Source organism: Pristiophorus japonicus, chromosome 21 (genome assembly GCF_044704955.1).
Source record: "Pristiophorus japonicus isolate sPriJap1 chromosome 21, sPriJap1.hap1, whole genome shotgun sequence".
In the NCBI taxonomy this organism is placed as follows: Eukaryota; Metazoa; Chordata; class Chondrichthyes; family Pristiophoridae; genus Pristiophorus; species Pristiophorus japonicus.
Window position 1 is genome coordinate 8,467,040 of NC_091997.1, and position 16,746 is coordinate 8,483,785.

Below are 16,746 nucleotides of genomic sequence, written 5' to 3' on the forward strand. Positions count from 1 at the left end.
GTTTCTCCTCATCTCTGACCTAAATGGCTTACCCCTTATCCTTAGACCGTGTCCCCTGGTTCTGGACTTCCCCAACATCGGGAACATTCTTCCTGCATCTAACCTGTCCAGTCCCATCAGAATTTTATATGTTTCTATGAGTTCCCCTCTCATCCTTCTAAATGCCAGTGAATACAGGCCCAGTCAATCCAGTCTCCTCATATGTCAGTCCTGCCATCCCGGAAATCAGTCTGGTGAACCTTCACTGCACTCCCTCAATAGAAAGAATGTCCATCCTCAGATTAGGAGACCAAAACTGAACACAATATTCCAGGTGAAGCCTCACCAAGGCCCTGCACAACTGCAGTAAGACCTCCCTGCTCCTATACTCAAATCCCCTAGCTATGAAGGCCAACATACCGATCTTCACCGCCTGCTGTACCTGCATGCCAACTTTCAATGACTGATGTACCATGACACCCAGGTCTCGTTGCACCTCCACATTTCCAAATCTGCCGCCATTCAGATAAATATTCAGATAACCTCACATTTATCCACATTATACTGCATCGGCCATGCATTTGCCCATTCACTTAACTTGTCCAAGTCACCCTGCAGCCTCTTAGCATCCTCCTCACAGCTCACACCGCCACCCAACTTAGTGTCATCTGCAAACGAAGATATTACACTCAATTCCTTCATCCAAATCATTGATGTATATTGTACGTGACAGCCAGCGAGGGAGGCAGAGAGAGCGAGAGGGACAGGCAGAGAGAGCGAGAGGGACAGGCAGAGAGAGCGAGAGGGACAGGCAGAGAGAGCGAGAGGGACAGGCAGAGAGAGCGAGAGGGACAGGCAGAGAGAGCGAGAGGGACAGGCAGAGAGAGCGAGAGGGACAGGCAGAGAGAGCGAGAGGGACAGGCAGAGAGAGCGAGAGGGACAGGCAGAGAGAGCGAGAGGGACAGGCAGAGAGAGCGAGAGGGACAGGCAGAGAGAGCGAGAGGGACAGGCAGAGAGAGCGAGAGGGACAGGCAGAGAGAGCGAGAGGGACAGGCAGAGAGAGCGAGAGGGACAGGCAGAGAGAGCGAGAGGGACAGGCAGAGAGAGCGAGAGGGACAGGCAGAGAGAGCGAGAGGGACAGGCAGAGAGAGCGAGAGGGACAGGCAGAGAGAGCGAGAGGGACAGGCAGAGAGAGCGAGAGGGACAGGCAGAGAGAGCGAGAGGGACAGGCAGAGAGAGCGAGAGGGACAGGCAGAGAGAGCGAGAGGGACAGGCAGAGAGAGCGAGAGGGACAGGCAGAGAGAGCGAGAGGGACAGGCAGAGAGAGCGAGAGGGACAGGCAGAGAGAGCGAGAGGGACAGGCAGAGAGAGCGAGAGGGACAGGCAGAGAGAGCGAGAGGGACAGGCAGAGAGAGCGAGAGGGACAGGCAGAGAGAGCGAGAGGGACAGGCAGAGAGAGCGAGAGGGACAGGCAGAGAGAGCGAGAGGGACAGGCAGAGAGAGCGAGAGGGACAGGCAGAGAGAGCGAGAGGGACAGGCAGAGAGAGCGAGAGGGACAGGCAGAGAGAGCGAGAGGGACAGGCAGAGAGAGCGAGAGGGACAGGCAGAGAGAGCGAGAGGGACAGGCAGAGAGAGCGAGAGGGACAGGCAGAGAGAGCGAGAGGGACAGGCAGAGAGAGCGAGAGGGACAGGCAGAGAGAGCGAGAGGGACAGGCAGAGAGAGCGAGAGGGACAGGCAGAGAGAGCGAGAGGGACAGGCAGAGAGAGCGAGAGGGACAGGCAGAGAGAGCGAGAGGGACAGGCAGAGAGAGCGAGAGGGACAGGCAGAGAGAGCGAGAGGGACAGGCAGAGAGAGCGAGAGGGACAGGCAGAGAGAGCGAGAGGGACAGGCAGAGAGAGCGAGAGGGACAGGCAGAGAGAGCGAGAGGGACAGGCAGAGAGAGCGAGAGGGACAGGCAGAGAGAGCGAGAGGGACAGGCAGAGAGAGCGAGAGGGACAGGCAGAGAGAGCGAGAGGGACAGGCAGAGAGAGCGAGAGGGACAGGCAGAGAGAGCGAGAGGGACAGGCAGAGAGAGCGAGAGGGACAGGCAGAGAGAGCGAGAGGGACAGGCAGAGAGAGCGAGAGGGACAGGCAGAGAGAGCGAGAGGGACAGGCAGAGAGAGCGAGAGGGACAGGCAGAGAGAGCGAGAGGGACAGGCAGAGAGAGCGAGAGGGACAGGCAGAGAGAGCGAGAGGGACAGGCAGAGAGAGCGAGAGGGACAGGCAGAGAGAGCGAGAGGGACAGGCAGAGAGAGCGAGAGGGACAGGCAGAGAGAGCGAGAGGGACAGGCAGAGAGAGCGAGAGGGACAGGCAGAGAGAGCGAGAGGGACAGGCAGAGAGAGCGAGAGGGACAGGCAGAGAGAGCGAGAGGGACAGGCAGAGAGAGCGAGAGGGACAGGCAGAGAGAGCGAGAGGGACAGGCAGAGAGAGCGAGAGGGACAGGCAGAGAGAGCGAGAGGGACAGGCAGAGAGAGCGAGAGGGACAGGCAGAGAGAGCGAGAGGGACAGGCAGAGAGAGCGAGAGGGACAGGCAGAGAGAGCGAGAGGGACAGGCAGAGAGAGCGAGAGGGACAGGCAGAGAGAGCGAGAGGGACAGGCAGAGAGAGCGAGAGGGACAGGCAGAGAGAGCGAGAGGGACAGGCAGAGAGAGCGAGAGGGACAGGCAGAGAGAGCGAGAGGGACAGGCAGAGAGAGCGAGAGGGACAGGCAGAGAGAGCGAGAGGGACAGGCAGAGAGAGCGAGAGGGACAGGCAGAGAGAGCGAGAGGGACAGGCAGAGAGAGCGAGAGGGACAGGCAGAGAGAGCGAGAGGGACAGGCAGAGAGAGCGAGAGGGACAGGCAGAGAGAGCGAGAGGGACAGGCAGAGAGAGCGAGAGGGACAGGCAGAGAGAGCGAGAGGGACAGGCAGAGAGAGCGAGAGGGACAGGCAGAGAGAGCGAGAGGGACAGGCAGAGAGAGCGAGAGGGACAGGCAGAGAGAGCGAGAGGGACAGGCAGAGAGAGCGAGAGGGACAGGCAGAGAGAGCGAGAGGGACAGGCAGAGAGAGCGAGAGGGACAGGCAGAGAGAGCGAGAGGGACAGGCAGAGAGAGCGAGAGGGACAGGCAGAGAGAGCGAGAGGGACAGGCAGAGAGAGCGAGAGGGACAGGCAGAGAGAGCGAGAGGGACAGGCAGAGAGAGCGAGAGGGACAGGCAGAGAGAGCGAGAGGGACAGGCAGAGAGAGCGAGAGGGACAGGCAGAGAGAGCGAGAGGGACAGGCAGAGAGAGCGAGAGGGACAGGCAGAGAGAGCGAGAGGGACAGGCAGAGAGAGCGAGAGGGACAGGCAGAGAGAGCGAGAGGGACAGGCAGAGAGAGCGAGAGGGACAGGCAGAGAGAGCGAGAGGGACAGGCAGAGAGAGCGAGAGGGACAGGCAGAGAGAGCGAGAGGGACAGGCAGAGAGAGCGAGAGGGACAGGCAGAGAGAGCGAGAGAGAGAGACAGGCAGAGAGAGCGAGAGAGAGAGACAGGCAGAGAGAGCGAGAGAGAGAGACAGGCAGAGAGAGAGAGAGATAGAGAGACAGGCAGAGAGAGAGAGAGAGATAGAGAGACAGGCAGAGAGAGAGAGAGATAGAGAGACAGGCAGAGAGAGAGAGAGATAGAGAGACAGGCAGAGAGAGAGAGAGAGAGAGAGACAGGCAGAGAGAGAGGGAGAGAGAGAGTGAGAGGGGCTGTGTGTGAATTGTTCAAATCATTAAATAATCACTTTTTAATTAACAAATTTAACATGGACGATAGACTTTCTTTGACTGAGTGCTGTCCAGGTTCACGAATCACTGGAACATCTGTATTCCTATGGCAACATGAAAACTCTGCTTTCACCACACCTGCATTCTCCCATTGCAAGTAAGGATGAGCATGTTATGTGCCCTGCATCCCTTTTATTACATGGTGCATAGCATACTAAAAAAAGGAAAATTGTGACTGGCATAAGCTGCCATTGTTTTCAATGAAAGGACACTAGAACTGTGCTCTAAACGCAATCATCTTTAGTGTATATACAAAGAACATATTGGCAGAATATCAAGTTACTCACCTATGCAAAACTAATAGCTTTCCCTTGTTTGGATCACTCTTAAAGCTATTTGCTGTCAACAGCGCCAGATCCCTGAGCAGGTTTAGATTGTTCTTTAGAGCACAGAAAAAAAAACATATTGTGTGAAAGTTCCATCAAGGGTTGAATTTCTCCCAACAGTGTTCAAAATAAAATATATACCACAGTAGAGCTTGTGGTGACAACCATAGAATACAAACTCTAAATATGATGAGGGTAGATCTTACAAAGGCTCTCTCCTGGTACAGTTGCATGTGCAGGGAGTGTATGTTGGGATTTCCAGAGCAGAAGACAGTGGGCCCCGTGATGTACCTGTCCATTAATTGTAAATGGATACAAAATCCTGAAGGTCCTATCGACCTCTGCACCCAGATTCCCAATATACTCTTCCAGCGTGTGAATTTCACACTGAGAGTATGAATGCGTGTAATATAAGCACTTTGTGTTAAAATTGTTCTTAACAGACAACCAAAAAGTGGAAATGATTACATAAACTTCAATAACCAATCATCAGGTGCTTTGCAAATCGATCCGTCAACCTTAACTCTGCTGCCAAAGATCTAGTGGTTGAAAACAATTACGTGTGACACTGCCACAGAAATGGATGGAGATGAGAAATAGTTTGCAGTTAAAATAGGAGATATGACTTTAACGCGGCAAAGGCAATGTTTTCACAGAGCAATGCGTCTTCCCAAGCAACAGAAAGTGTCATCTACATTCCATTTTCGACTAGTGCTCACAATCTATACAAGACTAGTGCTAATTCAGTCACAACTAACTGAAAATGTACATTTGGGAGAAGTTTTCCTTTGTGAGCCATGAAATTGTAAACCTATTTGTTATGTTACAGGTAACATACAAAGGATGTCCACTTGCGAAGCTCTTTACTGTTGAACTCACTGAAATCTTCAGTAACCATTTTGTAATATGTGATGCTTGAAGTATTAGCCTGGAAATTACTGTTGGTGATATTAACGCACAAATGCTTCAAATGTTTGTGTAATATTCTATCCCCTATTTTAAAACAGATATTACCCCATTTATTGTAAATGGGTTGACCTCTCTGCTAAAACAGATAAGAGCCAATGCTAATCTTCAGCCTGTTATATTTTGCATTGGCTTATCAGATAACTTAAAATTCTAGATGTAACTTATTCCTACAGTTCAAAAACGTATTCAGCATAATTTTCTGACAGAGCACTATTGTTAAATCAGAACATTCTTTTCCCCAAAAGCTTCCTTAAAGAACATTTTCACTATAGTTATTCCAACATTATTTTGAGCATTATATAGTGATAAACAAAAGTTCTTCATTGGCAACTTGTACAATCAGACTGAATTTTCAGCAATACCTTCTGTAGCAATTTGGCTGATTTTTGCAGTTTATCCACAGCTTCAACATGTTCCTCTGGCCCATTCCTGCAAAATTAAATGAACACAATTAGCATTAACCAAAGCTCGCTAATAAAGCGCCATCAATCAACAGAACTTCTAAACCATCTATTCAATGTCACACATCTTAATGTTTTGAACAGCATGAGACATTCTTGCTACATTCTGTCAAGACACAGCAAAGAGTTGACCATAGTTGAATTGGGTTTCTCCCTCCCAACACAGTCCTTACAAAAATGACTAATTAAGATACTTTTGTAAAGTGGATTGGGAGCCTGTTCTCGGATCCAGCGTTCTATTGCTCTCATTCCAACAGTTCCTGATACGTGGCTTTCGCGCAGTCAACAGCAACTGCTACCTAAGCTTTGTAAGAACCTGCAGCCTGGAAGAATCCACTTTAAAAAAAAACAGTCTTCCTGACTGCTGCTGTTTTGCCTATCCCCAGCAAATGCACCATTGAGCAGTGCTGTACTTGGTTGTGTGTGATGTCAGCACAGAGATGCATGCACTGTTGATTTGAAAATGCGTTTTGGCGGCGCTGACATCAGTTCTTCAAGCACACGCTCTGCCCAAAGTGTCACGGCCAGGCTGTGTATGGTTTACATGCTGCAATGCACGTTACTGAATGTAAACGCCAGGGGGCTACACACCCAGGTCGCTCTCCGCAATCCTAGAATCCTCAGAACTCAAGACTTGCCCAGCTTTCTCACCTTCAGCAAAATGAATCCAAGCTGCTCAGCCTTGTTATCTGTCCTCACTAATAAGCTATAAGCTGCAGCCAAATATTCAACACTCCCCCTCCCCACCCCCCAATACTGTAATGTAAATTTCCAACATAATAGATCCAAGTTTAAAGATACTATAGTTCAGAGATTATTTGTATTTTTACCCTATTGATGTTCAACAATTGCATTAATGTTCTTAGAAATGGGCACAATTCTACAAACGGACCAGTACAGCACAGAAGTGATTCCTGCTACTTTACATCGTGATCTGCCGGGAAGAGCATTTCACTTACTTCAGAAGCGACGTTAAAGCCTTTTCCACTGTGTAGCTTTTCTCTGCATATTTTAGCACTCTGTTCCCAGCCAGGAAAATCACGTTTGTTTTGTTCTTCTTCCCCTTTTCTGCCCCTAAAATTTTAATGGCCTGAATAATAGACCAACACAAACAGATCATCAGGGCTACACTCAGATCAATAGCAAAATCAATTCTGACAACTTTATATCTGATCAGTTGAAAGGTATCACTGACTCTGGAGAGAGGGTGATTGAGGATTACATAACTGCGTTGTGGTGTTACACGAGACTCAGACACAAGCAATATGGGAAGGGCCTAAATAAATAGCTCAGTAAACAAATAAAATTGTTATATTTATAATGTATTTTACATATAAATTCTTCAATTGTCTAGTTTATGTGCAAATTGGCTTAGAGATAAAATAACATTTATCCCATTTAATAATGAGGGAAAAATCAGTCCTATTTTGAGGAGAAAAAGGTGCACCAGCGTACAAAACCTTTGCTCAATGGATGTAAAGTTAAATTCATGGTTAGTCGTTATTCAGGCTGCCCACTCTTGACTTGAGTGTTGAACAAGTAGTGCAGTCTGAATGTGGCATATATACAGAAAATTCAGTAATGATTTTAGAAAAGCAACTGTGAATGAGTAATCATTAGTATTATGGAATCAGTAGGGTACTGGTCCTAAATCAGAGCCAAGTTCAGTACGTAGCTTCAAAGAGCTGAGGGGCAGAAGTCAGTATGCGAGTTTTGATGATAACCCTGGTACCAAAATGTGCAGCTGGGTTTCTAGATTGAATAACTGACTGAAAATAAAATTCTCTCTTTAAGGTACAACGGTAGTAAGTTGTGAATCCCTTACACTTGAAACTATTGCACCTTACTTTGAAGAAAATGTATATTCATTACCCAATGTGAATCAACATCGAAGGACCCGAACTTTAAAAGCACAAGCATATCTACATTAATTTGCTCCTTCCTGTCCCCAAGAAATAAAGTAAACTGCTACCCTATAATTTACTGAAATAAAAGGATACTGTCTAAATCGCTCTTTAATGGACGTTGACATATTCTCACCTGTAGGTGACTGAGATTCGAGACGTGTGTTCCACAACACATATTTGCATCAATTCCTACAATGTCGATAATTCGGATTGGGCCTGCATGGTCATCTGGTAAATCCCGACTTCTCACCTACGAAGCAAACATTTACGATTAGCCGCAATAAAAGAACACTAATGAAATGCCCTGCATCATGTTTAATACAACAGATCTCCCATGGCATTGCACGCTGCTATTGTGGAACCTGGAGCACAGTTTCTGATGGTTGAGGTCATCTCACTGCAGCTAAAACATGACAGCAGTTCAGCTTTTTTGAAGCACAGAAAATTTACTGAAGCAATATTTCACAGGACTGACAAAAGTTTAACATATTACCCATCTCATTGAAACGGAAAGACACAGGCCTCACAGATATATTATAATACAATTTACCTACCATGTTACAAAACTTGCTCAAGATGCAAGTAACTTTGCTCTTCTCTCCCTTAGTCCCCTTATTGGGTTATTTACATTACGGGGCCGAAATTGCCTCTTTCTTTAAGAGCCGTGACTGTCCCAAAGAGGCGGCCAGGGGTCGGCGCAGAGTCGCAGACATTTCATAAATTGCCCGCCCTTTTTTTTTCCCCCAGCAGTGCTGGTCACCGTACCTCCTGTGTTGCCGCCCCATTGGGCGCACACTGCCCCCCCCCCCCCCCCCCCACCGACCAGCGGTGACCCCCTCCTATCCGACTCCTGCGGGAAATTGCCCCACAGGAGCAGATCGGCCGTTGCTAAATGCAGAGTTCCCAGCGGCCCTCTCCTTTAACTGAAGGGGAGGGACATCGTGACACGTCAGTGCGACGCGGCACGTCCATGTTCATGCCGCGCTGACATCATTAGCGCGGCGCTGATGACTCCGAGGTACGTCCACCTCGCTCAAAGGGCACTTCCGCCCCTCAGCACCGCACGGAATCAGAAAAAAAATAAAGTGCCGAAAATTGTTCCGATTCTCCGCCCCGTGGATTGGGGCAGAGAAACATCTTCAAAAATGGTAGCGCCTACGGTAGTCGGGGGGGCAATTTTGGCCCCTATAAATCCCCCCTCCTCTGGGCTTGCAGTACTTATTTAAGCTGTAAATATTTTATTTATCCTTATCTTCTTTTTTCCAGTTATTTATGACTATTAAAGTTATCTTATCTCAACTTTACTTCCCCACTACAGCTTTGTAAATCCTGCTGTAGCTATTTTTGATGCAGCACTGCCCCAGGAAAGTTTTCCCCCACTTTCTAATCTTTAATGAGCAGCACTTGGAACAGGCAGTCACTCGCCAAGGCCTGGGCTTGGCTGTATTAGTGACTCCAAGCTCATCATCATAAATAACCCCACCAGCTGTGCTGCAAACACCAGTCTCCTGCAAAAATACAAGTACAAAAAAAACTCACTCCTTTAGCTTAGGATGACTGAAGATTCATAAAAGGCTGAAAAAAGTGAAATTTTCTCCCCCTATAGCTTACACATAAATGTTATTTGATTGTTCTGTCATCATCATCATAGGCAGTCCCTCAAAATCGAGGAAGACTTGCTTCCACTCAAAGTGGCTTCTCAGGTGACTGTACAGTCCAATACAGGAATTACAGTCTCTGACACAGGTGGGACAGACAATGGTTGAAGGAAAGGGTGGGTGGGTAGTCTCGTTTTCCGCACGCTCCTTCCGCTTGATTTCTGCATGCTCTCGGCGACGAGACCCGAGGTGCTCAGGGCCCTCCCGGATGCTCTTCCTCCACTTAGGGCCAGGAATTCCCAGGTGCCAGTGGGGATGTTGCACTTTATCAGAGGTTTTGAGGGTGTCCTTGAAACATTTCCTCTGCCCACCTGGGGCTCGCTTGCCGTATAGGAGTTCCGAATAGAGAGCTGGTTTTGGGAGTCTCGTGTTGGGCATGCGGACGATGTGACCTGCCCAACGGAGCTGGTCGAGTGTGGTCAGTGCTTCGATGCTGGCCTGATCGAGAACACCGACATTGGTGCGTCTATCCTCCCAGGGGATTTGCAGGATCTTGCGGAGGCAGCGCTGGTGGTACTTCTCCAGTGCTTTGAGGTTTCTACTGTATATGGTCCATGTTCACTGAGCCATATAGGAGGGCAGGTATCACTGCTGCCCTGTAGACCATCCGCTTGGTGCCAGATTTGAGGTCCTTGTCTTCAAACACACTCTTCCTCAGGCGAACGATCTTGCGCAGACTCTCGGCTGATTGTTTGGTGGCTGGCTGGTCGGAGTGCACTCACACAAGGGCAGAGTAAAAACTGCAACTCCAAAGATGCATTTCTCTCATACACATAAAATTTGTCCACAGTAAGCGGGAATCTGCAACATCCAAGACCCAGGTCTAGTTCGCAGAATTTGTTACATTACCGTCTTCACTGTACTGAGAATGATTCTGTTTCGGCTGTCGCAACAGCAAAGGTAAATCTGCAAATGCATAGCATTAACAGCGATACAGTACATAGGCCTTCCTCTTGATAATACTGTCAAGCAATATGATCGCTCAGTCTCACAGCAGCAAAATGTGAATTTATTACTGACCCTTCCAGACACAAGCTAATCTCTCCAAGGAACTGCATCAGAACTGGTGCCGTACTCCGAAATCTGCTATTAGATAGAACATAAGAGGAGCAGGAGTAGGCTATACGGCCCCTCGAGCCTGCTCCGCCATTCAATAAGATCATGGCCGATCTGATCATGGTCTCAGCTCCATTTCCTGCCTGCTCCCCATAACCCCTTATCGTTTAAGAAACTGCCCATTTCTGTCTTAAATTTATTTCATGTCCCACACCTCTCTGAGGCAGCGAATTCCACAGATTTACAACCCTGAGAGAAGAATTTCTCATTTCAGTTTTAAATGGGCGGCCCCTTATTCTAAGATCATGTTCTAGTTCTAGTCTCCCCCATCAGTGGAAAGATCCTCTCTGCATCCACCTTGTCAAGCCCCCTCATAATCTCATACATTTCGATAAGATCACCTCTCATTCTTCTGAATTCCAATGAGTAGAGGCCCAACCTATTCAACCTTTCCTCATGTCAGCCCCCTCATCTCCGGAATCAACCTAGTGAGCCTTCGCTGAACTGCCTCCAAAGTAAGTATATCCTTTTGTAAATATGGAAACCAAAACTGCACGCAGTATTCAAGGTGTGGCCTCACCAATACCCTGTATAGCTGTAGCAAGACTTCCCTGCTTTTATACTCCATCCCCTTTGCAATAAAGGCCAAGATTCCATTGGCCTTCCTAATCACTTGCTGTACCTGCAAACTATCCTTTTGTGTTTCAGGCACAAGTACCCCCAGGTCCCGCTGTACTGCGGCACTTTGCAATCTTTCTCCATTTAAATAATAACTTGCTCTTTGATTTTTTCTGCCAAAGTGAAGTGCAACTAGCAACATCGCAGCAAGACATCCACAGATGGTAACAGCATAGTATCTCATGTTGGTACAAAAAATAAAACGCATCTGAAAAGAACAGCCAAGCTGGAATGAGTCAAGAGCTGTAATACAATCGTGGGGATCAGGTGGTGTGCCAAAGTTCCTTGGACTTGGTCCCCCGGTTTAAGATGTTACCTGAGGTTGCATTACCAACCTGCCATACATTCTAAGCTAATCGTTAATCTATTTGACTAAAATTGTCTTCAACCGTTGAGTTTGGCAATAATGAACTTTCCCTTGAGGAACACTACTTAAATTCTAATATTATTGTGGAGTTACACCGCCTTCCTGATTCTAAATGGCATGCTGCATTGAGTTAGTGCAGCTCATTGTGTTTTAATGGCAAATGTTATTCAATATGGGTGTGTCCTGACCAATAAGGAACTAAATCATTCAGTGGCCATAGGTCCTCATTATTCATTTAACAGTTCCAAGTCAATCTAGTTTTAGTTAGTACTTTATACACCATGGATACTTCTGTGACAGAGAACATCTTTACAAGAAAAGTAAATCTTCCTTAATTGTTACTTACCTGATGTTCCTCCAGCATAGCATTAAGCCGTACAGACCAGAAGGTCATAGATTCAATTTCCAGCCTGTGAGGAGATTGTAATTCTGAGCCAGGGCAGTAATTGAGGCACTGTAGATGGTTGCACCATTCATGGGCTGGGCTAGGTAAGGGGAAAAGAAAAAGCAACCAGGGTTTCAATCCTGATCAACAACTATCGGTCCATGTTGAAAAGTCCAGGTGAGGGACAGGACTGAGCGTGGCTGTGATGCTCTACACAATAGCTTGCCAACACTCAGTGCCTAGGCTCGCATTGCACATGAAGGATGTCACTTAGGCTAGGTACTGGCATCCGTGGAACCAAAACCCAGTTATGAGTCAGTGCACTAAGGACAGCAGGGACCAAACTGGAGGGGATCAAAATATCCATACTAAAGACTAAATCTTTCTCGATCGTCATATACCTTTTCTACCTCTGGGTCATCCACAGATACAACTCGTACATTGACAGGAATGTGCTCCCTGATTTTCTCATTCACTGCTATCTCCAGAGCTTCAACTTCCTCAGCAGCCATAGAAGGTGTGTCCAGTTCAATGAAACTTCGCTGCCGACCTAGCTCCCTGCAAAACAAACATTAATGGTTACAAATGATAGATCTGTCCCAGCACAGCTTCCAACAATGGAAAATGAATTAAATTTTGCTGTCTTCCCAGAAGCTACTGGAGTATTTTATTTTGTTAACGAGATATATATTATCATGAGGAACCTGGACCGGGTCTTGACTGGGGCAACGGTTGCATCATTCGGAAAGTAAGAGGATTAACAGATAACAAACACATTGTCCATGTAATCTCCTGAACTAGTTTTGAGCGCCTGAGAGGTGGGAGAGGAATTTTCCAGAGTTTCTTTTTCCTTATTACAACAGTGACTACACTCAAAGTACTTCATTAGCTGTAAAGTGTCTTAAGACATCCAGTGGTCGTGAAAGGCACTATGGAAATGTAAAACTTACTTTATTTTATTAGCCCTGAGGTTTTTCTCTGTTTTTTGTCTTTCCCAGGAGATTACATGGCTGTGGGGGATGGGAAGTGTCTAGTCATGACATTCCAGCCATCATGAGCATGGGGCAGGCTTCATGGAGCATCTGGTCTTTTCCTGCCCATCATTTTCATATGACCGTATGTACAATACTTGTGAACATATCGGCAAGACAAGGTTCTTCCTTAATCAGTAAATAGTCTGGAAACCAGGTGGCTGTGATGGTGTTATTTCGCACAAGGAAAGAAACAATGTTCCTGGTGCTTTGAACCATGTGCTGGCTAGTTTGTGGAGAGTTTCTCTTTAAAAAATAATTTTTTAGTGAATTTGTGCTCATCAAGCTGATGAATATCAGTGCTGGGAAATGTGACAATTGTCCCTTTGGTCCTAAAGTTCACAACAAACACTTGCGAATTGGGTATTCTACTGGTGAGATTCAAAACCCTTACTGTCTCATCTCAACCAGCACCCGAAAGGCCAATAGAGAGACAAAACTTTTATCCCATCAGTCTGAGTTGAATTCAAGCCCGCATCCCAGAATCAAAGGTTTGTTTTCCAAACCCTTGTACCACAAGCCTCTCAAAATCGAGCTCCCTTTACCTGTATCTTTACTGCACGGCAGACGGCTGGGGCAGCAACACCCCACGGGAAAACCGACAGAATTTTTTTTTTGTTATCTCAAAAAACATAACATTATTCATAGTTTCAGAAACACAAGTAAACAAAATTTTAAAAATACAGGTTCAGAAAAGACTCACTAGGGGGCGGTTCCAGTCCTTAGGGTACTGGGCTGTGAAAAAAGGAACCAATTATTAAAGTTATTTTCCTCAGGAGGCACGATTCAGGTCTATAAATAATGAAAGGTATTTTTTGGCTGGAGTAAACAAGCTATTTAACTTGAATAAAAACTAAAACTAAAAATGACCGGTCCCCAGAAGAGAGGAGATTTGTGTCAAACTTATAGAGGAGGAAGTTGGCTCAGAATGAACTTGATACCTTTAAAAAGGGAGCTGAATCAACCTCTGTTGAGAAGGGGAATTAAGGTTATAAAGATATTAGCGGCATGGTTTGATTTTATTCAGAGAAGTTGGAGAAGGAACTTAGCTGGGGGCAGGGGGGGGGAATTTCCATATGGTAAAACGGGTGGATTAGGAGAGTGGAGGTAGTTAAAGTTTTAAAAATCTAAATCCCGATCCAACCGGCCCACTTTTACTCAGGCAGGTCGGGGGCAGGCAGCCGACCCCGTCAGGAGGCGGGTTGGCATTTAAATATGATAATGAGGCCCTGAAGCCTTTGCTGTAACCTGCTGTGCAGCGAAGCGAAATGAGCACAGCCTCGGGGAGCAATCTTTGTGCACCCAGAGGAGCAGTGCTCCCTCCCGGCCCCGCCAAGCTCACCCGCCAGCAGCCCGCCCCTCCCGAAGGTCAGGATTGGAAACCCCACCAGGATCGGACCTCCCTCCGGGAATCAAACTCGCCCCCGGGGTCGAGAATCAGATCCACCCCACCCTTGGACCCCACACCCCTACCTGTTGCTGCAGTGTCCTATCCAGCCAGTGTTGTCCACCTGACTGGAAGCCACCATAGACAGGGAACCTGCCCATGGCGTCACACGTACGCTGCGGAGTTAAAACTCCACACGCTGTGGACTGCCGGGTTTCCCACAGTCTATCGGCATGCCCCCTCTCCCACCCCGGGCGGGTCGGAAACTTGATAATCCAAGCCAGTATTCCTTAAAATAGGGGAGAAACAAGTGGTGTGTGAAGGAGGCCCACGCTCAAATCAGTCATCGACTCTGGATAGAGTAGGCATGATGGGCTAAATGGTCTTTTCTCACTCTGTTCATATGTTCAATGATTATTCAACAATATAAACGGGAAGAAAAAAATAGGTGTAATCGGAAAATGGTTCTGTACATAATCATAATGTTACTTTGTAATTTTGTGCTTACCATGAGGTAGTTTTGAAACCAAACATCAAATCTGCTATGGCTGTAATTAAATGTTGCCCTGAAACAATAAAAGATGCACATTTATTCCAAAAAAAAGTGTTAATCATAATTGAATGCAAAAGTGAGAATCAAAATAAAAACACATTTCGGAAACTGAAAAGCTTGTTCAGTAATCAAAAGCTTAATGATAGTTAAAAATAAATAAGCTCCAAAATCTGCACGGTGAAGACTTCTTGGTATAATTGCTGACATGCGTCAACACCAGACCTCCATTGTGGACGGTGTCAAATTTCACAGATTTGGAGGCAGGTTCTGGGATTTCAATGCCCTCAGAAAACTTGAGGCCTCTTTAGCACCAAAAAAAAAAGACTGGCTGGCTAAATAGGGGTCATGGCCATGACCCCGATCTGCACCTCTGATGGGCCTCGCAACCATCAGTGGGGGTAGCTGAGTCACACAAACTGGGGCGGGGGCAGTGGGGGAGGGCTTTGAAGAAAGGGGCTCGGAAACCCCAATATAAGCAGACCCCACCATTCCCTTACACTGACGGCAGCGGATGGGATCCCTGACAGGCCATCCTAGAAACTTCAGGACCAGCCTGGACCCAGCATAGCTGGAGCCATTCCAGCTGATTCCCGTCGAGGTCAGGACACACGAGTCAACGTGAACAGCTGCTAATTTTCAGGGTCATGCAGTTTATTATCCAGCCAACATAATGCAGGTCAGACACACACTACTTTTCTCAGTATGTTATTTAAGCAGAACATTTTCTACATTGTTGCGTTCAAGGCAGTGCAGTGTATCGAGCAAACACCCTTTTCCTCAGGCGGCCAAAGGCTGCGCTGGCACTGACTGATGGATGATGTATCTAGCAGTGGAGTGTCAGAATACACTTGGGACTGTAAATTGCTTCCGTGTCCTGCTGGGCTTCTTTATGTGAAATGATGGAATTGTTAAGCGGCTCACCAGGGCAACTGCATATTTAATTTAACTGAAGAATACACTGACAACTCCTATTGAGATATCAATTTATAATTGACCAAAATCTAACAATGGCCTGTTGAACATTCAGTATTTGGTGCTTTACCACTGGGGTCATTATGAATTAGTGCAAATTAACTTCTCTTTGACAAAAAGCAATCTTTGTGAGTTGTGGCTGGGGGAGGGGGGGGAGGGGGGGAGGGGGGGGGAGGGGGGAGGGGAGGGGGGGGAGGGGGGGAGGGGAGGGGGGAGGGGAGAAGAGAAAATGCTCCTCGTTGCTTAGAAGTGATAAAATAAACCATTCATTCTAGAAACAACCAAAAAGCTGCATTGAAAGCGTTAATTGAGTACCTGAATGTTGCTGCATGTGGTCAAATCGTCTTTCCCAGTCAATCTTCAGCTGAACCTTAGACAAAGGCTCCAAGGGCGACTGCACAAAGTGAATGGCCTCGGGCCCATGACGTGTCACTCGTAACACAGGGATGCCATTTATGAATCCACGGTCATCTGGCTTTATGAAATAAATTGTATGACGTTTTCAAACAAAAGTTTCCATTGTTTTCTGAGCACAGGGAAAGCTTCAATTCCACCAATTATAGAAACCATTCCAATATTCAAACACCAAATACAAGTTAAAAGTTTGATCAAGCTATCTATCTACTTTAGTAAAAGTCTGCAATACTGATGTGAACCTCGAGCATTACCAATTGCTCCACGTAGCACCAATAGAAGAGCAAAATAGGTTCATGAGCCACACGGGGGGGCACGACACGGGGGGGCACGACACGGGGGGGGCACGACACGGGGGGGGCACGACACGGGGGGGGCACGACACGGGGGGGGCACGACACGGGGGGGGCACGACACGGGGGGGGCACGACACGGGGGGGGCACGACACGGGGGGGGCACGACACGGGGGGGCACGACACGGGGGGGCACGACACGGGGGGGGCACGACACGGGGGGGGCACGACACGGGGGGGCACGACACGGGGGGGGCACGACACGGGGGGGGCACGACACGGGGGGGGCACGACACGGGGGGGGGCACGACACGGGGGGGGGCACGACACGGGGGGGGGCACGACACGGGGGGGGGCACGACACGGGGGGGGGACGACACGGGGGGGGGGACGACACGGGGGGGGGGACGACACGGGGGGGGGACGACACGGGGGGGGGACGACACGGGGGGGGGACGACACGGGGGGGGCACGACACGGGGG

The 16,746-nt window shown here is 48.0% G+C and overlaps 1 protein-coding gene across 1 annotated transcript in view; it reads right to left on the bottom strand.

The window, feature by feature from the left end:
- The window catches only part of LOC139234053 (alanyl-tRNA editing protein Aarsd1-B-like), a 94,660-nt gene that overhangs the window by 7,694 nt on the left and 70,220 nt on the right, over positions 1 to 16,746 (bottom strand). Inside the window, exons 9-15 of the mRNA XM_070864926.1 lie at positions 15,871 to 16,040; positions 14,539 to 14,596; positions 12,014 to 12,170; positions 7,602 to 7,718; positions 6,521 to 6,651; positions 5,463 to 5,529; positions 4,093 to 4,184 (exon numbers count right to left, since the gene is read on the bottom strand). Of these exons, the coding sequence (XP_070721027.1) occupies positions 4,093 to 4,184; positions 5,463 to 5,529; positions 6,521 to 6,651; positions 7,602 to 7,718; positions 12,014 to 12,170; positions 14,539 to 14,596; positions 15,871 to 16,040 (792 nt within the window). The remainder of the gene's footprint in view (positions 1 to 4,092; positions 4,185 to 5,462; positions 5,530 to 6,520; positions 6,652 to 7,601; positions 7,719 to 12,013; positions 12,171 to 14,538; positions 14,597 to 15,870; positions 16,041 to 16,746) is intronic.